Genomic DNA, 24,077 nt, shown 5'->3' on the forward strand with positions numbered 1-24,077 from the left:
CTCCTACTATGGGAGGCCGAGACTAAGCGAAAGACTGCAGATTCCAGGACACGAGGCGTGAGTGCGGGTCCTGTTGTGTCCCCGTGTGTCTCCAGGCGTGTCTGCACTTCAGTTGCCTCCCAATCTCAGGGCTCCTGCCTGCCTGTCTCGTACTCAACAATCAATCAGTGTAACTCTCTTTCAGTCGCCCACGTCTCTCTAAATGTCTTTACGTGTGGGTTTTCCCAAGCTTTTGTGTGTCTGTCTCTGTTTCGTCTGCGGGTTTGCCCTCTTCTCTCCACCCTTTCACAAGCCGTCTTCCTTACGCTGATAAGCTGTACGTGGTGCCCCGCGTTTTCCCTTTGGATTGTTACAATGTGAGCACTATCAAGTAGGTGGAGGGCTGCGGTGACCCCAGCCCCTGGCTCTAGGGCATCTGGAGCCAGGGGAGGGCTGCTGGGGACTGTGAAATGGAAGCGGGCGGGACAGAGCTCATGCTCCCTGTGAGAGGGGTTGCTCCAGGGATAGGACACTGACCTCTAGGCAGCAGCTCTGGGATGGGGGTCCCATCTTTGCTCCTGGTGGACGACTGAGGCTGAGCAGGCATACTGCCCCCAGCAGCGTCCTCCCACCCCTGCTCCGTCTGCCCCTCCTTGCAGTCTGTCTTCTCGGCAGGACATCTGCAGATGGAACTCTTTTGGCAGGAGGTGCCTGTGGCCCTGCCTGACCAGCTGGCTCCCCTTCTGGGGTCTGCAGCCTTCTCAGGTGCAGCTGAGGCCACAGCTTGGGGAGTGGACATCTGTTCGGAGGACAGGCTTCCTCCTCTCCTCATGCCTCCAACTCCCTGCCCCTGTGACCCTGATGAGCTGGCCAAATTGCTCAGCTTCCTCAAGTGCCCTGTGTCCGAGCTTGGGACTGGTACTTAGGACCCGCCACCCTTGCTCAGCATGCCCTATTCATAGGCAGAATGAGGGTCACAGCCCAGGGGAAGTGAGCTGCTGAGGGGGCCCTGCCCAGCCCACCTGGTCCGGTCAGTGACCAATGTCGTGTTTCATTCTTTTAGATCTAATGCTGGACGATGTAATTGCTTCCGGCAGCTCAGCCAGCGCGGCGCCAGGTACTGCGTCTGGGGTTGTGGGTTCCAGGGTATGGCCCCGGGCGGTCAGGCCCACGTCATGTGTGGGGGCATCCTCTTTGCTCCCTCTCCATGGCTCACTGATTCTGTCTTCTCAGGGTGAGGGGTTCTGGGTTCTGTGGCATCCCGTAGGCCTGTGCTAGGTGGACAGGAGGTGAGCATCTTATCACTCCCCTCCAGCCAACTTCTCTTGGTGGACCCTCCTTGTCTGGCCAGGCTTTTGAGGCCCTGCTCCCAGCCCTCTGCCACCTCTTCCCATTCCTGTTCGTCCTCCTGGGTCACACAGTTTGATTATTAGAGCTGCAAATCTCTCCCGCCTCCTTTTGTCTGAACGGGAGACTTTGATCCAAGCAAGCAGGATGAGAGGAGCAGAGAGGGAAAGGATTTGTTTTAAAAATGTAACAATGAATAATTGAACAGACTCATTAATAGTTAAGTAATCACAGTGGCCACATCATTGCTACAAACAGCAGGAATTGGGACTGGAAGATCTGAGTTAGCCGCAAGCTTCTCCCCCAAAAGCCAAAGATTTGGGAGTGAGTTGGGTCATTTTCTTTGAGAGCTGTGTCTCTGGGAGGGCCCTCCTGGTTTTGCCTGCGCCCTCCCCCACCCCACCCCCACCAGTCCTCTGGCCCCTGCTCTCCCAACACAGCCCCCAGACAGCGGTTCAGAGGTTTTGAGAATCTGTGAAGTGTTGTGGGGCCTCATTACAGCCTCCGATGTCTCCACCCTGTGGTTCCCAACCTGATTGTCCCTAAGGGCCCCCCTTGTCATCTTCTACAACAGACCCCACAATGTAAAAGACCTTCTCTGAAGTTGAGAGCATGTCAGTAATGACTTTGTTTCACTGGTTTTACTAATCAAAGGCACATCTAATTGCTAATCAGGACTTATGAGCTGCAAAATCTTTCACGTTGAACAACAGCAAAGGCCATTTTGCCATTAAATTAGTCTGTGGGGTCTTAGCACAGGCATGTGTACGATTGCATTTAAGCTTTTAAAAATATTGAAAAGAACCTCAGCACCCCCATGTGACTGCCTCCTCAGGCTGTTGAGGGCTTGGGACTCCAGACTGGGAACCATGGGCTGTACCTTTCTCTACTTTTCCAAATTCCCTCAGAAGCCAGGCTCCTGCAGACACTACCCTGTGGGTACTGGGCTGCCTGATCAAAGGGGAACCCCTGAGCCGCCATTTGAGAGGGCATGCCTGGGGCCCTGGGTGGAATAATGATGTTTGGCATTGAGAGACCACCCGGGGGCTCAGGAGGCTCCAGCCGCTTTGTATCTGGATTGCCTGGGCCCACATCTCTGAATTGGGCTGTACTGTGAGTTCCTGATGTTAAGCAATGAGAGGAGGGTGAGGGGACGTGGCCTTCAGCTTCCCCCTTATGGGTTCACCTGGTCTGTACGCTGATGTGTCCACACAAACACACTCACACCAGAACACCATGGGTCTGGCCTCAGAGGCTTCTCCCCCAAGAGTCAACCATGCAGATTTCCATGGCCCCGAGACCATCTTCTGACACACCCACTTAATGTTAAGCACTCTCTTGACTCTCATACTGCACCCGCTTCTGGAGACATTCTGCCATGCTCCTGTGGGCCCAGGCAGGTATATACAATGGTTACAATAGTGTCTCACCTTTCCCGCTGGTGATGAAGACTCAGAGACCCCAAACAAGGGCTCAGACCACCCCTATCCCTCTTACCTATACTTGTTGTTCTGCGTGGTCTATACTAGAGTTTTGCAAACTTTCCCGCCTAAGAATCCCCCAGAGGACATAACTGAGCCCCACCTTAAAAACTCTCACGGTGGTCCAGGGTAGGACCTGAGCGTCTGCATCTCCAGTCAGCTTACAAGGCACGGCAATGCTGGTGCATCAGGGTACCCAGTGGTGTGATGGGGATGACGTCACACCCACTAGTCTGGAGTTGCTAGGAATCAAACATGTGCACCCTACTTCCCTGCCAGCACCTCTGCCACCCTGTGCTGCCCCCAGCAGGAGCGGAGTAGCCAGATCCCAGGGAAAGGCTGAAGGGAAGAGTCTGCTTATCAGGAAAAAGCCCTGACGAGACACCTCGGTCCAGCCCAGCTTCCAGGTGGAGGGAGAAATCAGGGCTGCCTCCAGCACCAGATCGGCTCCCCTCGGCCTCCTGTGGCACCTGCCTCCAACTTGCCCTCTCTCCTTTTACCAGGACCCACTGATCAGGCCTGGCTACAGCAGCTGAAGTTGGCCTCTGTCTTGGGGGCCTGTGTCCCTAGGAGTGGCCCCTGCCTTCCTCCTATTCCACCGCTCCCCTTTGCAAACCCTCTGCCCTGGCTGTGCCTCGGGCTCCCAGTGACCCCTACTAACTCACTGTGCCTATGGCTCTAACTCACAGCCTTGCACCCCCTCCTGCGCCTCTCCTCTACTCCTGCCCCTGACTGGGGGCTGGGCAGTCCCGGGGGGTGCTCTTCTCCTCACTGTCTGACTCTGGTATTTTCTCTGCCTGAGGTAACTCAAACAGGTAGGAGGCAGGGAGACAGGGCCAGGACAACCGAAATGCCAGTGACCACCTGGGCTACAGCTGGAGCTGTCAGAGCAGCAGCAGACCCCCCAAGGCTTGCCCCGGGGGTCTCAGTTTCTTCTCTGAGCCCTGGTTCTTGCCTGTAGAACCGAGGGCCAGGGACAAAACAGGTGACATCATCCAGAGCGCAATAGTGAGAGCCTTTGGACAAACTTCGAGGGCACCCTCTGGGCCAAAGCCCTAAGGCTTTGTGTCTAAACCCACCTGGCAGCTGGTGAGGGACTCTTCAGGTACTGGCTTTGTCGCTGCCTCACAGTGTACATAACTTTTTGATGGGCCTCCTCTCTGTAAAACAAAGGGGTTGGCCAAGGAGGTGCTTATCAGGTTGGCCCTGGTGCACTTTGGACCTGGGCTCTAATGGAGGGATTTCTGGCAGCCTAGGCACCTGCTGGTCTGGGGTCAGGGCTGAGGGTGGAGGGGTTCTGTACGCACCCCAAGGGCCTGCGACTGGTCTCTGTGAACAGATGCCCTGCCTCAGTCATCCTGCCCCACCTTCCCTCTGGGCCTCTACCCGCTCCTTGGGCTCCTAGAGCAAGGCCAGGAGGAGGTGGCAGCAGCTCCATCTGGCCTGGGGCTGCCTACACAGACAGACTGGGGTGACAGGGTAGGGGGAACTCTCTAACCTGTCCTCTGCATGGTCTCAGCTAATAACAGGGCTAATAAGGAGCCGCTTTTTCTAACCTAATTGTATTCAAACATTTTAGTTAATTCTCCATTCATATTTTAGCATAATGGGATCGAGTGCTCTCGGCACTTATGGAGATTAATGCAGAGAAAGAGTTCCAGCTGCTAAGGCAACGCTGGGCGACTAGCGCCCTCTTGTTCTGTGGGTACTGAAGGAAGGAAGGAAGAGGCTGGCTCACCGGGTCTACCTGCCGTGATCGCATCGTTGTGTGGATGACCTATGGCCTTATGTTGTCCCCTGTCCCTGGCCTCTCCACCCCCATCTTCCTGGGGGCCCAGAGGGCTGCCTGAGCAAACAGAGTCATGGTTGGCTGGCCCATCTCTGGAAACAAAAATATGGCCTAATGCATCCGACCGTGCACCAGATCACTGGGACTTTCTGCCTCTCGGTTATCCACACCTCAAGGCTGATGCTGGAGCGCGGCAGCTGGTGAGGCTGAATGGGCAGCTCTTGGGCACTCTTCTTCCTTCGGCCTTTGGTGGGGGCCCACCCAGGCCACTCCTTGCCTCAGTTTACCTCTCTGTTTAATAGTCCTGCATGGGAAAGAACAGTTATAACCAAGCTGGCCTGAGCCAAAGCTTCCTGCCACCCTGGCACAGTCCTCAGAGGCTACAGCCCTGGCTGGCTTTCGCCGTAGACTTCCTGAGGGGGAAGAGCTGTCTGGGACCTGAGGTTGCCCCAAGGCCCCCGTGCGGTGCCTCTTCTTTCTTTGTGGCTGCCTCTGATGACATGTATCCCCAACTTGGTGTGGCCTTTCCTCATACCTGGAGGAGGGGCCCCCTGTAATCTCCTGCCCCCAGATTTGTTCCGCCTGCTTAGTGGGTCAACCTGGTATGATGATTTTTATAACTATGTGGTTCACTAATTACAAGAGAAATATGGTGCCTCTGACAGATCTCAGACAGTGCTTCCTGCTTCCAGCCCAGCCTGCAGGGGAAGCTGCCCTGGTCCCCAGGAGCAGACTGGGCACTGCCTCATTAGAAACTGGGTGAGCCCTGTGGCCTCCCCTCTGCCCTCTCCCGAATGAGCGTTCAGGAGTCCCAGGCCCTGCCCCCACCGTGGGAGGCCCTCTGAGAGGGTCAGTGCAGTCAGCCAAGAAGACGTCCAATTTCCAATCTCCGGTTTTATCTCCAAATCCCAGCTCTGATGTAATCTCCTCTGCTCCCCTCAAGAGTCTAAGTTCGGTAAAGGAGTAAGAGCCTTCACCTCTCCATTGATGGAGCTTCCTCTGAAGCCAATAAGATCAGTTGTTTTTCGTCTATTGATCGGACCTTACTGCAGAACGCCAAGTCGAGGGTGTTACGAGGGGCTGCTGGATTTTGGAGGCTGCCTCGGGGAGGGGGCTCACCCGGTGTCTACTGTGGGTGGGGAGCCCCGCATGTCCTGACCCCTTCTGTGCCCAACCACAGCCAGTAGAACAAATGCTTGAAGGGGAAACACCAAGAGAGGGGCTCCTGCCCAAAAGGAGCAGTGTGTGGAGCGCGAGGATGCTGATGACGCTGGAATGTTTCAGCTCTGGCATTAGAGGCTGGTGGCTGTCAGGGACTGTGGGTGGAGGGGGCACAGTGGGCAGGGCCCAATGGCCGCTCTGTTCTCCCTGCTGCCCCACCAGAAGCCCAGTGCAAACCCTACTACTCAGACTACTCCCGCTTCCGGCTCCTCGTCCACCACCTGTGTACCAGCCACTACCTGGATCTCTTCATCACGGGTGTCATTGGGCTGAACGTGGTCACTATGGCCATGGAGCACTACCAGCAGCCCCAGGTAGGACTGAGTGACTGGCCATCTGGGCCCCACCTCGCCATGAGCCTGTGGGTGAAGCTAACCCAGCCCGAGTCAGGGCGCCTCAGGCCAGTGCTTGGCCCCTACATGGGATCCTCTTGCACCACTCGCAGGGACTTGCGAAGGTCAGTCTTGTCTTGGTCTGACAGGTGAGGACACTGAGGCTCAGAGAGGTTAGTTGACTTGACCAACTAACTGGGAAGTGAAGGATCTGGATTCTTCACCCAGCAGATATTTGTTACCTTAAATAAATAAAGATGTTCAGTGTTCCTGACCTGTGAGGATAAAGAAGGCACATCTGTGCCTACCCTTTTGGAATTTAGATCCTAGTCAGTATCCAGCTCCAGACCTCACCTGTGATCTTGCTACTTCTCAAATCAGCTTCCATCACCTGCCTTCCACATCTTAGTTTTCCCATTGGTAAAATAGGGACACTGAATTGACAATGCAAAGACCCCTTTTACTTCTAGCATTCCGTGCCTTCCAGCACATTCTCGTGTGATCTCTTCACCATCCCTCAAGGAGAGAGATCTTTCAACACAGAGTTGGGATCATACCTGTGAATGAGAACCTGCTCTATCCTAGAGTGGTGGCCAATGACCAGCCATCATGGTGAGAAGGGAGGAAAGTTCCCCTTAGGCTCACACTGCCTCCCAGATCTGGGAGGAATGATAGAAGGATCAGGACGGGCATCTTCCCTGGGCCTTAAGAGACCTTGCGTCTTTGCCCCCATCCCTGCCAGATCCTGGATGAGGCTCTGAAGATCTGCAACTATATCTTCACTGTCATCTTTGTCTTGGAGTCAGTTTTCAAACTGGTGGCCTTTGGCTTTCGACGGTTCTTCCAGGACAGGTAAAGGGGAGTGGGGGGTGAGGGATGGAGGAGCGGGCACGTTTCCCAGGGAGATGCCCCAGGGGATCGAGTGCCTGAAGACCTTTCTTGACTCTTGAGGTTCAGACTCCACTCCAGGACCTATGCAGGGCCGATGGTGCAGTGTGGGTGGGGGGATATCCAGGGCCTGGGAGATGGGAGGGGAGAGAGGGAGCCTGCCGAGAAAGGGGCCTGGGGACAGCGAAAATCAGTGTGGCCTAGACTGGAGCCAGGCTGCCTGGACCAGATCTGAATCCTGGCTCTACCACTTAGAAGCTGGTAACTTTGGGTAAGTTACTTAAGTCACTTAATCTCTCTCTGTTTCTTCAGCCATAGAATGGGATATAATAACTGCATCTACATCACAGAGTTGTGAAGATTTTGAGTTCCTATTTGTAAAGTCTATCAAATAGCACTTGACGCAGAGCAAATACCGTAAAAGGACTAGATAAAAAGGCAAATGAATAAAAAGGAAACGCAGAGGGCCTAGAACTAAAGTCCTAACCCTACCTGTGGTACCAACTGGCTGTGTGACCGTAGCTAAACCACACCTTCTCTGCAGGATGGAAAGGCTGGACAGGCTGACCTCCACTCTCCTTTCTGTGGCTGAGAATGTGCCACTCATGTTGCCACAACTACCCCCTCCTCTGCAGTGCCCCCTTCAGGGAGCTGTGTCCTGGGCTTTCAGGTGGAACCAACTGGACCTGGCCATTGTGCTGCTGTCCATCATGGGCATCACACTGGAGGAGATTGAGGTCAATGCCTCGCTGCCCATCAACCCCACCATCATCCGCATCATGAGGGTGCTGCGTATTGCCCGAGGTCAGTGCTGGCTGCCTGCCCACCGTGGCCACTCTTCCAGGGTGACCTGCTCAAGGGCAGACAGCAGAGGGCAGCTCTGACTGGCTAGGGAGGAGGTGGGTGTGGGTTTCAAGAGCCTTTCTTCTAGCCTCTGCCAAAGGGGAAGGGTGGGGGTGAAGCCATGGCAGCCTGGCTGGCTAGGGCTGGCTATCCCACCAGCCCCGGCCCTGGCCCTGGCCCTGGCTCCACCAGCTGTGTGACCTGGGGCCTAGAGGGGCTAGCTCATGACATTGTCCTGTTCTGCAGTGCTAAAGCTACTGAAGATGGCTGTGGGCATGCGGGCACTGCTGGACACAGTGATGCAGGCCCTGCCCCAGGTAGCTGGGAGGTGGGAGTGGGTGGGAAGGGTCCTCTTGGGAAGGAGAGGGTGCTCTCCAAAGGGGTGGGGGAAGCCGGCTCGGAGATCTAGTGGCACCTTTTCCATTGCTCTTCCTCTTTTCCAGGTGGGGAACTTGGGACTTCTCTTCATGTTGTTGTTTTTCATCTTTGCAGCTCTGGGCGTGGAGCTCTTTGGAGATCTGGGTGAGTTGGGGTAGGGAGGGGAGAGGAGCCAGGGTTGGAGACTCAGGGACTCCTGGGCTAACTCAAGCCTCTCTCCCCTTCCTTCCTCCTCAGAGTGTGATGAGACACACCCCTGCGAGGGCCTGGGCCGGCATGCCACCTTTCGGAACTTTGGCATGGCCTTCTTGACCCTCTTCCGAGTCTCCACAGGTGACAACTGGAATGGCATCATGAAGGTGAGAGCCCCCAGAGTGAGGACCCTCCCAGGGCTGGCTCTGGCCTCAAGGAGATGGCCCCACTTCTTGGCTCAGGTTGAACTCGATGTGAATGAAAGCATGTAGCCTTCTAGCCTCCATGCTGGAACACTCCGGGACTCCCTCTCCCCAGGACATCCTCTAACTCACACCTCCCAGGACAGTGGCTAATGCTCTCCTGCCCCCTCGGACACCAGCTCTCCGTCCTCCTGCCCTTCCTTGTCCCCTGCAGAGCTCTGTGACACTGGAGACCTGACTTCCTGTGAAAGCTCTGTCCACTGTCCTCCCAACCTCACTCCCCCAACCTGCCTCCCCAGGACACCCTCCGGGACTGTGACCAGGAGTCCACCTGCTACAACACAGTCATCTCCCCCATCTACTTCGTGTCCTTCGTGCTGACAGCCCAGTTTGTGCTGGTCAATGTGGTCATTGCCGTGCTGATGAAGCATCTGGAGGAGAGCAACAAGGAGGCCAAGGAGGAGGCCGAGCTGGAGGCTGAACTGGAGCTAGAGATGAAGACGCTCAGCCCACAAGCCCCCTCACCACTGGGCAGCCCCTTCCTCTGGCCTGGGGTCGAGGGCCCCGACAGCCCTGGCAGCCCCAAACCGGGGGCCCCACATGCCACACCCCACACTGGAACAGCTTCCCACTTCTCCCTGGAGCACCCCATGGTGAGCAGAGACACCCCCCCCCCGCCTCTAGAGACAGGTGCTGTGGGTGCTCAGTGGCTCGTTGGTGGGTGGCGTACAGGGAGTGGGCAGCAAGCAGACCCTAGGGCTCCTCCTGAATCATCTGACCCTCCTGCCTCGATGTGGAGAGGTAAGCAGGCCCTAGCCTGTCCCCAGAGATGGCTGCCCACACTTGCAGTGTGGGGCCGCCCCAGCAAGCCACTGGCACACTTGCTGGCTCATCTGTCCCGGTGCCTCCAGCTTGGCTGGGACTTCCCTTCCTGGCTTTTAGGTTCAAGGTTATTTTCTGTTTCCTACCTGTTTCTCTCTTACGCTTGCCCTGATTTTGCCAAACTTCCTTCCTCCCCGACCCTCAACCTGCCTGGTGCCATCTCTCAGTCTTTCTTCCTGATCTTTTCTTTCTTTCCCCTTCTCTCCCCCTGGGCTCCCCTGTTTTCTATCTCCTATCTCTCCTTCCTCCTCCCACACTCTCTCTTGCCCACCTTCCCCACTGCCCCCTTTCTCTCTCTCTGTTGTTATTGTTACATGTGTGCGCGCATGTGTGTACATATATGTGACCTCCTCTTTTTCTCTGTCTCTTCTCAATCCCTGCCATGACACTTCCCATCACTGCTCCTCTGACCCTCACTCCCCTGACTCTTTGGCTCCCCTTATGGGCTGGTCCTCCCCAGGACAGACAGCTGTTTGACACCATATCCCTGCTGATCCAGGGCTCCCTGGATGGGGAGCTGAAGCTGATGGACGAGCTGGCAGGCCCAGGGGGCCAGCCCTCTGCCTTCCCTCCTGCCCGCAGCCCAGGTGGCTCCGACCCACAGGTTACTGTGTCCCTGTGCTATGCCCCTTCCCCTGACTGTGCTGGGCTGTGCCATGCTGTGCCATGCTTCTGGGGAGGTGGGGCTCTTTCCTGCCCACTGGGTGTCTGGGGAAAGAACAGCTTTACTTCAGTTGAACTGGGCCTGGCAGGAGGTGGCCAGGGGTTCTTCAGGCTGAGATCCACCTCTGGAACACATAGTTGGAAGGTAGGGATGCCGAGATAACACTTCTGAGGGAGAAGAATAGATGGAGGAGGGGTTTGGAGAAGGCAATCTTAAGAAAGAACCTGGAAGAAAAGAGGAGCAGAAGACAAGTTGTCAGTGGGTTAGCAGATGGTCAGAGTGATGAGCGAGATCCAGGAGAGAGGTGCTCTGGGGGTGAGTGCAGGTGGCGAGGGGGCCCACTGAGGGACATGTCTTAGGCCACAGTCTGCTTCTTCTCTGTACCCACTGCCCTCCCCACTAGTTCTGTGTGGCGGCCTTTGAAGCTATGGAAACCGCTGGGCATGGTGGATGCTATCTGTAGCCTGTGGCTTCTGACCTGGCCCTGAGAGAGGATGGAAGGCTCCTGTCAGGAGTGGGTTCAAGGACCTCATTTGAAATAGGACTTGGCTTCTTCCCCAAGCTCTGCATCTTCCCACAGCAGCACATGCTTTTCTCCTCCAATCCCATCTCAGTGCAGTCTTCTGCTTCCTGGGGTCCTCTTCCTTCTCCTCCTGGGATCTGTCTTACCACCTTTGACCCCCTCCACTTGGAGGTGCACCCTAAAACCCTCCTCCTAAGTCACGGACTGCAGGAAAGTCCCTGGTAGACCCAGAGTGGAAGCAAGGAGACAAGTTTCAGCTGAAAGCCTAGTGTTCCATGGGGCATGATGGATGATGGTGGGGGGGCGGCAACCAGGTTCCCAGTACCTGGGACACCTGTTAGCCTGATCAAAGAAATGGACGGTGATCCTTAAATAGGAAGAGACCTTGCTCTAGGGTTCCTGACCTCTTCTTGGATTCAGGCTCAGATAGACTATAGGGTCCTGAATCTGGCAGTGACCTAGAATGATCCCTGAGAGATCAAGTCCATTCTTGAGTCCTCTCATCCTGAAGGAAGGTCACGGGGAAAGGTGCTGGGGGAGAAGATGTTGAGAAGGTGACCAGGCAGTCAGCTCATCTGGGAGGCATGGCCCCACTCTCCTCCAGGGTCCTGCAGGCACTGAAGCCCAGCTGCAGATCCCAGGTGAGCCAGCCAGATGGGGTACTAGCCCAACTGAGTGTGCCCAATTCAGGCCAGCGACAGGAGAGCCCTCCCAGAACCCAGGCTGGAGAGGGCAGGTGGAGGAGGGCCCAGGAGGGGAGATGCCAGAATTCGGAGGCAGGCCAAGTCCTGACAGGCTTTTGGAAGCAGAGGGAATAGGCAGAAAGCGGCCGTCAGGCTGGCAGCTTTGTCCCCAGCACGCCCTACGCTGCTCTGTCTTGCTGGGAGCAGAGAGGCGCTTTGCAGGCCTTTCTTCTTCTTCTTCTTCATTTTTTTTTTTTTTTCTGGTATCTTCTTAAGAGTCAGAAGCCCTCCCAGCTCCCTGCTCCCTCCCTGGATGGCGGTACTGTGGGAGGGGCTGTCAAGATTCCTGCTGCATCTTTAGAACGTGTTTCCCTGTCTCCTCGCTTTGTCAGTTGCTCCAGCTCTTTCCTGCCTGTGCAGCCTCTCTGATCAGAGCAGGGGTTTGAAGTGGGGGGAGGGGAGGTGCTCTCAGTTTACTTGGGAAGGGGGTGGGAAGAGAGAAGGGAGGGACTTTCTCCTTATGCTCTGTGAACAATGGGAAGAGGGACTCTGTGTGTGTGTGTGCATGTGTGTGTGTGCACATGTGAGAGTGCGCACTGTCCTGGTTTCTTATGCCTGATCATCTCTCTCCCTGTCTAGATCCCTCTAGCTGAGATGGAGGCTCTGTCTTTGACGTCAGAGATTGTGTCTGAACTGTCCTGCTCTCTAGCTCTGACGGATGACTGTTTGCCTGATGACACTCACACACTCTTACTTAGTGCCCTGGCGAGCAATGTACATACACACAGCCCCTCACTGCTCCCCGCCTCCCCAGGGGCGGGCTGACTGCAGGGGCTCCGGATCCCTCCCCCCTCACTCTGCCGCAAGTCCTACCCAGAGGCAGCACTTAGTGCCCTAGGCTTTACTAAGGTCTCCCACTGTGGACAAAGAAATTAAATAAGATTCAACTGGGGCCTTGCCCAGAGGGCCCAGGGGCAGCAGTTGCGAAAGGGTTAATCCAGATACCCAAGAGTGACAGAGCTCAAAACAGAGGTGTTATCAGACAGCTGACCAACGTGCCTGTCTGGCCACAGAGTTGGTTTTTGAATTTGGAGCCCCGTGCAGGCCAGCCCTCCCCCTCCCTGCACCCCTCCTTCCCACCTCCCCCCCTACCTCCCCCCAACATGAGCCATTCACCACCACACAGTGGGTGAGAGGCAAATCTCTGTTGCTACCATCATGCCCTTCTCCACCCAGTGGGGGGGTGGGTGTTCCTGTCTCCCCTGTCACTGTCCCTGGGTGTCCCCACGTCCAGAGGGGCTTCTTTGTGTTCTGACAGCTTCTCCACTTTACCCGGCTCTCCCATCCACATCTAACAGTGAGCAGCCCCCTCCTCCCTACCTGCCCCTCCTCTTGGGACTTAAGGAAGGACAGGGGCCCATTTCTCACAGCAGGGCTCTGTTGACCACTGATTCAGGGCCCCTGGGGGTCTTGGAGTGGTAGGCAGAAGTGGAGCCTGGGGCCGAGAGAGGAAGCAGAGGATCCAGACTGTTTTCTGACAGGCCTGCTGGGACTACTTAGCTGGCTGAGTCTGCAAGGGGCCAGGAATCTATGGCCTTTCTGAGACCTAGGAATGGACCTGAGAACTAGGAATGAGAACTAGAGATGGAGAAATCTCTCGGGAACAAATTTTGTTTCCCTCCATCTGGGGTCAAAAGCTGATGACTGCCTTTCTTTGAAATATGATTTAAAAAAATCCACTCTCATTTCTAGTCTGTCCACTAAGGAAAGGACCTGAGACCACGGTATCCAGGTCTTGCTCACCACCCACCACCTGCCAGAGTCACTGTTTAACTAAAGAGAGGTGGGGCGGTGGGTAAACCAGCTGTGACCCATCCCCTTAGTGTTCATCCATCATTCAGCTCACATTAACCCAGCCCTTGTCTAGTGCTGGGTGCTGCGGCTGCGTTAAGAACTGGATGATCAAACAGCCTCTGTTCTGCAGGGAGTCTCTGGCTGCCTCCTCTTCTACTCATTGGGAAGGTCCTCCCCAACCCATCAATCCCCCCACAGCCCCAGCGCAGTAATTGAGATAGGGAGTATGTGTGTGTTAAGTCGCTTCAGTCGTGTGCGACTCTTTGTGACCCTATGGACTGTAGCCTGCCAGGCTCCTCTGTCCACAGGATTCTCCAGGCAATCTCAGGTGGGATGCTGAGGGCGGCTGGTGCTGTTAGCTTTTAACTCTTCACTGTGCAGCTTCAGAGCCTCTCAGTGAGGCCTTGAGTATGAGCTCTTGGGCTGCCTGCAGGGCTGGGGGCTGGGGGCTGCTCTCCCTCCTTTGAACACCTCCTCACCTCTCCGTCATCCCCAGTGGGAAGCTCCAAGATGTAATATGAATAGTTTTCTGGGGGCAGGGCATCCTCCTACCCACTTCCTCTGTGTTTGGAAGGCTCATCCATGTGTCTGGTCCTTCTCCCCAACCACATTCATCCCGTCACCACCTTGTCCAGGGAGGGGATGGGGGCCAGGGTCTGGATGGGGTGGTGGGCTTCTGAGTCCCATCGCCTAGCTCCGCCTCATTACCCAATCTGATGCCCCTCTTCCTCCTACTTCCCCCCGCTCCCCCCCGCCCCCCACACTGTTCCTTTTGCAGATGGAGTCCCACCCTGAGGAGGTGCCCGTCATGCTGGGGCCAGATCTGCTGACTGTGCGGAAGTCTGGGGTCAGCCGAACGCACTCTCTGCCCAATGACAGCTACATGTGCCGGGATGGGAGCACTGCCGAGGGGTCCCTGGGACACAGGGGCTGGGGGCTCCCCAGAGCTCAGTCAGGTACCAAGGCTGGGGGCAGACCCGCTTGGCTCACACTGGGAGATCTGTCCTTGCCTAAGCTCAGTCCTGCCCTCTGGAAGTAGGGGTACTGAGGCAGCCAAAGAGGCCTCTCCTACCTCTGAGGAGCCCCCAGCCTGAAGGGGTCAGCTGCCCCTGCCTGAGGAAGCTCCCAGCCTGAGGGGAGCGGATTTCAATCCAGGGTGGGGATGGGGTGGTGAAAGCAGGGGCCCCAGCTTGGGGAGAGTGGACAGTGGATGGGAGGGACTCAGGTGGGGGCCAGCACATTGACTGTCCAGGTCTTTTCTCTCCCCACTCCCTCCCCTCACAGGCTCCATCTTGTCCGTCCACTCCCAGCCAGCAGACACCAGCTACATCCAGCAGCTCCCCAAAGATGCACCCCATCTGCTCCAGCCCCATGGTGCTCCCACCTGGGGCACCATCCCCAAATTGCCCCCACCAGGCCGCTCCCCTTTGGCTCAGAGGCCACTCAGGCGCCAGGTGAGCTGGTATAGTGGGTGGGCATGGGCCGGGGCTGGCCTCTCTGCTGGGAATCCTAGGCTGTTGGTGATGATGAGGCTTGCCACTTCCATTCTCCCAGGAAACAATTATTGTGTGCCAGTGATGTGCCAGACTGAGTTCTAGATGCTGGGGACCCAATTCTAGGCAAAGCAAAGTGGTCGAAAGAAGAAGCCAGAGACCAGAGGGGGTCATGGTTGTCCAGGGACACATGTCAGGTTGGAGACAGAACCTGGGTCTCTGGATTCCCTGTCCTTGGGCAGAGCTGTCCCACAAGTCTCTGTCCTTGTAGACCTAGCTAAGGGGCACGAGGCATGTTTTGGGTGTCTCCACTTTTGGTGACCCCCAGGGCCCAGCTTCCAAATCCCACACTCAAGGAGCACAGAACAAAGGCTCCGGTGGCCAGGTGAGGCTTGTCTGCCCGCCCCCCCCCACTGTGACAAGGCCGCTGGTCATGCTCTGTGTCCCATGTGTGAGGATAGCTACCTGAGCATCTGCTTTAATCCATCACCTTTGGGAGCAGGCACAGTCCTCAGCTGCTTCGCAAATATTCACTGAGCAGCCTCCATGTCTGGGCACTGGGGACAGGGACAGATGAGACCACGCCTGCCCTCTGGAGCCCATGGTATAATGGCAGAGACAAATACCCCATCAGGTCACTGCAGCAGCAGGCTGCTCACGTGTGTGGTGCAGCAGAGAGCAGAAGAGGAAGGAGTCAGTTTCACTTTGGGGTAAAGATGGTCGGATATTACATCACAGAGTACTTGAGCCCATAAAGTCAAAGGATGCTTGCCATTTGGGAAGGGTATGTAAGGCCAAAGAAATAGCCTGTGCAGAGACTAGGAGATGTGAAGGAGACAGCTGGGGAGCAGGGCTGGCCCGCTGCTTTCTGGGATCACATGGGTTGGGAGCTGCATGGAGCAATTCCTGCAGGCCCGGGGTGGGGACACAATGGACAACAGAGAGCAAACAGTGCATGACCCCTATCTCCCAGTAAGAGCAGACACTGAGAACCCCTGCTTAGGGTGGTCCTGCAGCTCCATGGAGGGGAAGGAGGGGTTGTCTGACCTGCCAGGTGGGACAGTTCATGGGGGAGAGGAAGGCTGCGGGCTGAGCCCTCCCCCCACCCTATACAGGCAGCAATAAGGACGGATTCCTTGGACATTCAGGGCCTGGGCAGCAGGGAAGACCTGCTGTCAGAGGTGAGTGGGCCCTCCCCGCCGCTGGCCCGGGCCTCCTCCTTTTGGGGCCGCTCCAGCACCCAGGCTCAGCAGCATTCCCGCAGCCAGAGCAAGATCTTGAAGCACATGCCCCCGTCAGCCCCCTGCCCAGGCCCAGAACCCAAGTGGGGCAAGGGCCCACCAGAGACCAGAAGCAGCTTAGAGCTGGACACGGAGCTGAGCTGGATTTCAGGAGACCTCCTGCCCATGGACAGTCAGGAGGAAGCCCCGTCTGCACGGGACCTGAAGAAGTGCTACAGCGTGGAGGCGCAGAGCTGCCCGCGCCGGCCGGCGTCCTGGCTGGATGAACAGAGGAGACACTCCATCGCGGTCAGCTGCCTGGACAGTGGCTCCCAACCCACCCTGGGCCCCGATCCCTCTAGCCTTGGAGGTCAGCCTCTAGGGGGAGCTGGGAGCCGGCCCAAGAAGAAACTCAGCCCACCCAGCATCTCCATAGACCCCCCTGAGAGCCAGAGCCAGGGCCCTCGGCCCCCACCCAGTCCTGGTGTCTGCCTCCGCCGGAGGGCTCCATCCAGTGACTCCAAGGATCCCTTGGCCTCTGGCCCTCCCGACAGCATGGCTGCCTCACCCTCCCCAAAGAAAGACGTGCTGAGTCTCTCTGGTTTATCCTGTGACCCAGCAGACCTGGACCCCTGAGTCCTGCCCTACTCTCCCACGCACCTCTCTCCACTGGGTGCCAAATCCTAGCTCCTCCTCCTGGGCTGTATTCCTGAAAGGTTCCAAATGGGCACCAAGGAGGTGCTCCTCCTTGCCTCAGTGACGCTGGGGACCGGCAAGCAGAATTTCCAGAGTTAACAGCAGCAGCCCCGGCTCTGGACAGCCCTGCCCACCTTGGCTCCAAGTGGAGAGAGAGACCCAGCAGAGCTGAGGTTCCCGACACCAGGAGCTGTTGGGAGAAAGCAATACGTTTGTGCAGAATCTCTATGTATATTCTATTTTATTAAATTAATTGAATCTAGTATTTGCGGGATGTACGACATTTTGTGACTGAAGAGATTCGTTCCCTTCTGCTTTTATGTGTCTCAGAATATTTTTGAGGCGAAGGCGTCTGTCTCTTGGCTATTTTAACCTAAAATAACTAGTCTAGTTATGTTCCCTCTTCTTACAAAGCACAAGCTGGGATCGAGAGTGCACTACAGCCTTGACGGGGGCCCATCTTCAGTGGAAAGCAACAACCATTTTGGAAACTGTAATGTAACTTATTTTTTTCCTTTAATCTTGTCATCATTTTCTGTAGGGAAAAAAAAGAAAAAGATTTTACAAATGAAATGGAACCTTTTTATATATACATACATACATATCTATATCTATAATAAAGTAATTTTCCAAAATAAAAAGTTAATCACGGTCCAGAGTAAAAGCCAAAGAGACAGAGTTAGGTATTTCCAGATGGCACTGGACAAAGATTCCTGGAGATGGGGAGTGGGTGGTGGGAAGGGAAGGAGTCAGAGCTGCCTGTGTGTGTGCATGTGTGTGTGCGCGTGCGCGCGTGCCCGTGTGTGTGTGTGCGCGCGCACGCGTGCTCACACAGTACCCAGAGAGAAAGAGAGAGGATACAGCCTGGCCGCCCAGGGGTGAGGGAAGAGAGAAGCCCCTCTGTTCGTGGCAGGCTGGACAAGCAGGGTATACTCCTGCTTCTATCAAAGCTTTATCGCTTCCTTTTAGCCAGGCAGCTCTGTGAATGTGAGTGATGCCAGATTAACTCTTATTTCTGCTGACAGCTATCAGCCCCACATTGAAAGCTGGAAATTGGCATAATGAAGCTGTTTTTGTTTAATGAGGCTGACTGAGGCTGGGGGAGGCGTCTCAGCTGCTGTAATGGGGATTCAGGGGGTGCTTTTTGGGGAGGAGGCAAGTGCTTCTGCGTTTTCCTTCTTCAGGCTTCAGCCAGGGTGACCTGAGTGGTCTGGGCTTCAGCCTGTTGCCCTGGGGGGGTTGGGGGGTCACCAACAGGGCCCTGGCACTGCAGGCACTGCCCCATCAGGGCTAGCAATGGGATTAAGCTATATAAACAGTGAGCTACTCCCTCCTAAGATGAGGGGCCAGGGCTGGGACCTCTCAGTGGAGTTGATAGGGAGATGGCCCCCTGGGGGGGTGATAAATGAGCATCGTCAAGGTGTTTACACTGGCTGCTGCCGCCTGCCCAGTGGGAACCCGCTGAGGAGGGGGGCGGGTTTGCGGGAGGGGAGGTGCGGGGGGAGCGGGGTGGGGGACGGTGAAGGCAGCCAGGCATTCTGGGGGAGGAGGTGGGGAGGAGGAGGCACCAGCAGCATAGCCCAGAACCTCCTTTCTGGTACTACCATAGGCAATATTCTTTTGTCTGAAACAAAATAGTGTCATCGTGCCAAGGGCACTAACCACAGGCTCACCCAGTCTGTCCCTGCCAGCCACCCCCAAACATCTGCCCCAACCCCAATCCCTTGAATACCCCTAACCCCTTACCCCTAGCACCTTCAAACCTCAGGACTCTTGAAACCTGAAAGGCAGCTCGGGCTTGGCAGCTCTCACCCACATCCCCCATTGGAACCTGGGATCCCGGTGAGGTGGGGGAGGCTGCTGGATGGTTGGACCTGGAAGTTTTGTCCAACCCAGTATTTTCTAAGCTGGTGAAAGTTTTTCTAACTGCTCTTTTGGACAGAAATAATACCACTCCTTGACACAAACACCTGTTTTCATCCTCTTAGGGTGTGCAGTAGCATAAAACTCTTTTTCCTCTGGGCTCTTTGGATAGGGAGATGGGGGTTGCATGTAGGAACTGCCTTTTTTTTTAAAAAAAAAAAAAAAGCAAATCTACACAAAATTCCTAGCGTTTTGTCACCTAGGTCTGTAGATTAAGCTTTTATATTTTGGTAGCATTCTGTAGCTGTCTATTCCTTAATGAGGGTAGGAGATTTGGGGAGGATGTTCTGGGGTCTTTTTTTCTTCTAATGGTTATTGGAATCTGGGTCAAGGTGAAGCCAGAGAATTGGGCTGCTTCTCCCTCCCCTCAATCCCAGACTTCCCAACCATCCCCTGCCCCCAGGACCCCTCAGAGTCAGAGTGAATATTTCAGGGGAGAGAATTGTGGCCTCCCTGCCAAAAATGTAAAATCTTTATCAATGATGAAAGCTTTTGTGTCTCATTAAAAGGGTTCTGAAGTAGAAATAATAACACGGCTGAATCTTATTAACACTACGTTATTAACAATCTTAACAACAAGGATGCTAATCTCATGATGCTTGTCTGGATGGTTCTTTGATTCTGCTCTAGGATACATCGGGGGTGGGGAGTGGAGGAGTCTGAAGTAGGCTAGGATGAGGGGCTGGTGGAGGCAGCAGGCCTTGGACTAGGGCCTCCAGGACAGGGTTAGAATGGCCAGGAGCTTCGGGGATGTGAGGGCTTTGGGAGGTAAGAAATCTACTTCTGGCACTTGTACTTCCAGCCTTCTCCTTGTGGGTTCAGAAGAAATTGTGTTAACAGCTGCAGGCCCTCATCTCAGGCTTGGCTGCCTCTTTTTCCTCCACCTCAAGGTCCAGGGAAAGGTCTCTCTAGGGGCGGGAGGACAAGGAAGAGCAAGTGGAGTGAGCGCTAAAAACGAATGCGAGACTCATCTGTAGCCTCTCACCTACTTCTCACAACACCCTAGCAAGCGAAGTACCACCGCTATCGTTTTCCCATGAGGCAATGGGTTCAGAAAGGTTTCAGTGACTTGCCCAAGATCACGCAGCCAGGGGATGGCAGAGCTGAGGTCTGAATCTTGATCTGGCCAACCTCTACACCACTGACTTCACACTACCCCAGCCTCTGTCCCAGTGTGGAAGGTATGGGACGTGGTGTGAGGCGTCCTAAACAAAAAATGCCTTGCTAGGGAGGGCTTCCCCAAAGCAGTCACGTTTGTGTTCGTGAAAATGTGTTCCTGCACGCCCACTTTGGTGTCCTCAGAGGCTTAGAGAAGCCCATAGCCCTCCACCTTGTGTGGAGAGAGGCCTGGCCACAAGGGAACGCGTCCCTCAGCTCCAGGTGCCTGGCCAAGAGCTCGCCAAGGCTGGCTCTGCCATTTCGCAGTCTCCCAAGCACCGCCGTTCCCTAGTGTGATGTTCCTCTTGAAGCTCAAGGCACCTGCTCCCTCCTCCTCCTCCCACCCTCTCCTTTGTCTCCTTCTGCCCTCTCTCCTGCCCCACCCAGACCTCTCCCGCTTTCCAAACATTGTCACCTCCATGTCACCCTTAATCCCCACCCATCAGAGCCCAGTGCACCATGACCTCCTCTCCTCCTCTCACCTTTCCTGGGGGGGCGGGAGGGAGGTGGGTGAAAGGCTGTTGCCAGCAGGGCAGTGAGCACCTTTACCTGTGGCACCTTGGTGCCCCTTCTGTAGAGGCACCTAGCCAGGAAGAGGACACCAACACTGATGGTCCCCTTCTACAAACAGGGGCTGTGTACACCCGCCACGGGAGCAAACAGGCTTGCAGGGCCAGTGAAGGACTCATCTGTGCCTGGGGAATCGCAGCCATCGGAGGGCTGAGCCCACGGTGCCCTGTGATCCCGGCCCACGGCCAGTGGACCCAGGACTAACCCAAGACAGTGGGTTCCAGGAGGGGAATTAATTCTCAAAAGCGAGTTTAGGTGTCAACGGGTGCCCTGCTCTGAGGACACAGCAAGGAAGATCAGGAGGTGGTGGCTTCAGTGAAAACCCAGGAGGGGATTCTGCTAAGAAATGTTGGAATTCTGTGTGTCTTAGCCCTGGTCCAGGTGTGGAAGCTGCTGACTGTGGCTCACCGAGCTAATTAATTCTTCTTGCTTTGAAAACTCCTGAAGCGGGCACAGCAGCCAGGGCTCACACACCTGCCAAATCAGGTCAAAGGGCAGACTGGGAGCACAAGGCCTCCTCGCAGACTCCACAAGTAGGGCCAATGTAGGCCCCACCAGGCTGGGGTCTGGAGGAATGAGGCCCCGCCCCCACCCACAGGAAAAGAAAGCTGAAGTTTGAGAGTTGGAGGTTGGTTTGGGGTTTGGGGGTGCTCCAAGCCTTCAAGAAGTCATGAGGGGTAAAGAAAACAAGCAGAGAGTGGAGGGGAGAACTGGCAGCCTTTCCTGTTCTAATACCTTCCCCTGTCTCATCAGTTCCTACCGACTCTCCCTGTTTGCAGGATTTCCTGTCTCTGGGTCTCCCTGACACCCACTTGCTCTGCTTTCTTCTCTCTGCTGTCACTGCTGCTCAAAGCTATACCTTGCAATTATCTTATCTTTCCATCTTTCTGCCAGGAAATTCCCGATGCTGAGTTCCCCTGGGATGCTCGCTGACAAGGGAGAAGCAGCACACTCTCTGTGCATCCTGCCTGGAGCTGCAGTCAGCTGGGGAGAGGGGATGGGGCTGGAGCCATTCAAGCTGGGGGAGGTTCAGTCCCTCTTTATGCTGCTGCTCAGCCCATAGGTCTTTACTGCTCCTCTCAGGAGCCTCAAGCTGGAAACATCTTGGGTCTGAAAACTCCGAAGAAGAGCAGACAGTGCTCACTGCTGGGCCTGTACCTAATGCTACAGCGGCCTTGCTACTTATGACCTCTTCTAAGGATACAGGATTACTGTTTAGTCAGTCGACAAGTATTTCCTAAAGACCCACTTTGCCAGGCACTATCCTGGGTGCTGAGGATATAGTGATAAACAAGATTATCCTTGGGAAGTCCCTGGTAATCCAATGGTTAGGACTCCACACTTCTACTATAAGGGGCACAGTGTTTGATCCCCGGTCGGGGAACCAAGACCCTGCATGCCATGTGGTCAAAAACAAACAAAACACAAACAATATTATATTTAAGATGTTCACGGTCTTTTGGGGGAGATAAGCAAGACAATCAGTGATAGAGTACAGGGAGGGAGGGCTGTGCAGAGAAAGGATCGCTACTCAGGACTGGGGTGGGGGAGGTTCAAGGAAGTCATGAGGGAGTAGGGCTTGAGCAAAATCTTTAGGGATGAGCAGTTTGTCAGGTACAGAAAGGGAAGTGAGGCATAGGGAGGAGAGCACGCCAAGCAGTCTTGAGGGGGACACAACAGCGAAGGACACAGGAAATTCATCCTGCCCAGAGGATGCATGGAAATAGCCCAGCATTCAGAAGACATGGAACTCATCCTGACTCTGCAGGACAAAAGGAGGGCCTCACTTCTCTTGCTTTGATGAGAATGACCAGCAGCTTAATGCCTAGGAATATTGTAGCTGTTATTCAATGGCTTTGTGAAAGGAGCCACATTCCATGAGAGGCCAGGAAGGGCAAACTCCCAATGAATGCCTCAAGAGAAAGGGGAGGAAGCAAGGACTGCTAGGTGTCCCACTATGATCTCAATCTTGAAGGCTCCCACCCAATGCCACAGGCTAGGGAAAGGCTCTCCAGTAGCAAACTGGGAAGGCTGGGGCCGGAAGGGATGGTGCTGCAGCCACAATGCTGAAGGCAGAACCCAAGCGTCCCAGCCCTAAACTTGAGGAAGGGTTGGCGGAGGATTCCCAGCTGCTCCACACAGAAGCCCAGATCAGCAGGGTGGAAAGAGACCCTAGATGGCATCTTGTCCAAGTTGCCCAAGAAACTGAGTCCCAGGGATATCAAGGAGCTTGTCACACAGTATACTAAAGATTCTACCCAAGCTGCGGCAGAGGGTGGAGGTGATACCGTTGATCTCTGCCCTCGGGAACCTCTCAGACTGGCAAAGAAGACTGATTCTTCACAACTAAATATAACCCAAGACAGACTGTGACAGAAGTGTGAAAACTCTGCAGAGACCTGCTCAAAGATGGAGGGGGCTGGGAGACTGGGTGAGTGGGGGGGCAGGGAGACAGACAAAGGGCCAAGAGGACTTGCCCAGTGGCAGGGGAGAGGCCCCTGGGGAAGGGGGAGTCTTGTCCACCCTGCTCCCACCTGCACCCCTTTCATGCTGGCTCAGATCTCTGTTCTGATAGCCCATGGCTGAAAAGACTTCCTTCTGGAGACTTCCTGCCTGCCCAGAGGGATAGGAGGTGGCTGTGGCTTCTGTGCTATCTTGCTGGCACCCACCTACACCTGTTGCTGAGCAGCCAAGCAAGAAAACACTTTCTTTCAAGAACAAGTGCAGGGAAGGGATCACCTGGGCAGATCCTACAGACAGGAACAAGGCTGGGAGGCAAAAGCAGGGAAGAGGTGCTGGAGGAACGGGAGATTCTTTCTCAACCTCAAGAGGGGTGATGAACTGGCTTCTGGGGTCACATTAGGGAAGAGAGGATGATTAGGGGGAGTGCAAAATTGAGGGAGGGAGGGGTCCAGCATGGCCAAGCTGTGGAAAGCAGGAGAAGGACGCCATTGACCCCTCAACACATAGTACAGATGGGGAACGTGGTGACTCGGTTTTAGGAGGGGCCCTTCCTGGAGCCTCACCTGCCCATCTCCCACCCTTACCAGGCTGAAGTGGAGCCTACTTAATGTGCCAGGAGATACGCTCTATGCTTTACATAGCTTTCACATTTAATCCTCACAGTAATCCTGTGACATAGGTACCTGGATTATCCTTGTTTTACAGAAGTAAAAGTGGATGCTGAAGCAGCTGGTGGAAAATCAGGGAGGGGCAGAACCTCAGGTGGGCAACTGTTCAAGAAAATCATGGGAAGAAGCCACCATCTGGACTATCCCGGGACTCCCCCGCCCATTCTCTCTCCTTGGGTGTACACACATGCGCGCGCGCGCACACACACACACGTGCACACTGTGTGTTGGTCTCTGCCAGTTCCCAGGTAACTCACAAGCTCTTCCCATTTCACAGATGAGGAGACTGACATTCAGAGATGAACGTGACAGGGGTTTATCCACGGAGAGAGTCCTGTTAAGTCCCTTTCCACGTTCCTCGACTCCTGGGGGCCCCTCCCCCAGCAGAGTTCGGGGGCGGGTTGGGTGTGTCCCTCTTGGAAACAGACCCAGCTCCCGCCCTAGCAGCTTCATCTCTCTGGGACTTCTCTCGACGCGGCGCAGGGGCCACCTGAAGGAGTTGTCACTGTGTCAGTGGCCTCCGCTCCTGTCCCCAAAACCTTCCTGGAGCCGCAGTTTCGGGGAGGCGCTGTCGCAATTCGACCCAAAGGGCCCGGGGGAAGGGCTTGCGGGGGCGGGCCTGGGCGG

General features: G+C 55.4%; 1 protein-coding gene across 13 annotated transcripts in view; it reads left to right on the forward strand.

Annotated features, from left to right (window-relative positions):
- CACNA1G (calcium voltage-gated channel subunit alpha1 G) overlaps window positions 1–16,933 on the forward strand; it is a 62,289-nt gene extending 45,356 nt beyond the window's left edge. For 2 of the 13 annotated variants that reach the window (XM_040245665.1, XM_040245666.1), the window contains 12 exons: window positions 5,980–6,131; window positions 6,892–7,001; window positions 7,708–7,841; window positions 8,127–8,197; window positions 8,324–8,402; window positions 8,496–8,617; window positions 8,953–9,306; window positions 9,996–10,139; window positions 12,045–12,179; window positions 14,038–14,215; window positions 14,544–14,713; window positions 15,868–16,933. In XM_040245665.1, coding sequence (XP_040101599.1) covers window positions 5,980–6,131; window positions 6,892–7,001; window positions 7,708–7,841; window positions 8,127–8,197; window positions 8,324–8,402; window positions 8,496–8,617; window positions 8,953–9,306; window positions 9,996–10,139; window positions 12,045–12,179; window positions 14,038–14,215; window positions 14,544–14,713; window positions 15,868–16,608 — 2,390 coding nt within the window. In that variant the 3' untranslated portion in view covers window positions 16,609–16,933. Of the gene's footprint in view, window positions 1–1,042; window positions 1,097–5,979; window positions 6,132–6,891; window positions 7,002–7,707; window positions 7,842–8,126; window positions 8,198–8,323; window positions 8,403–8,495; window positions 8,618–8,952; window positions 9,307–9,995; window positions 10,140–12,044; window positions 12,180–14,037; window positions 14,216–14,543; window positions 14,714–15,867 lie in introns of all 13 variants that reach the window. The other 11 variants (XM_040245655.1, XM_040245658.1, XR_005721853.1 and 8 more) reach the window with 6 other exon arrangements.
- The last annotated feature ends 7,144 nt before the right edge of the window (window positions 16,934–24,077 follow it).

The sequence above is a fragment of the Oryx dammah genome, unplaced genomic scaffold (assembly GCF_014754425.2).
Source record: "Oryx dammah isolate SB20612 unplaced genomic scaffold, SCBI_Odam_1.1 HiC_scaffold_8, whole genome shotgun sequence".
In the NCBI taxonomy this organism is placed as follows: Eukaryota; Metazoa; Chordata; class Mammalia; order Artiodactyla; family Bovidae; genus Oryx; species Oryx dammah.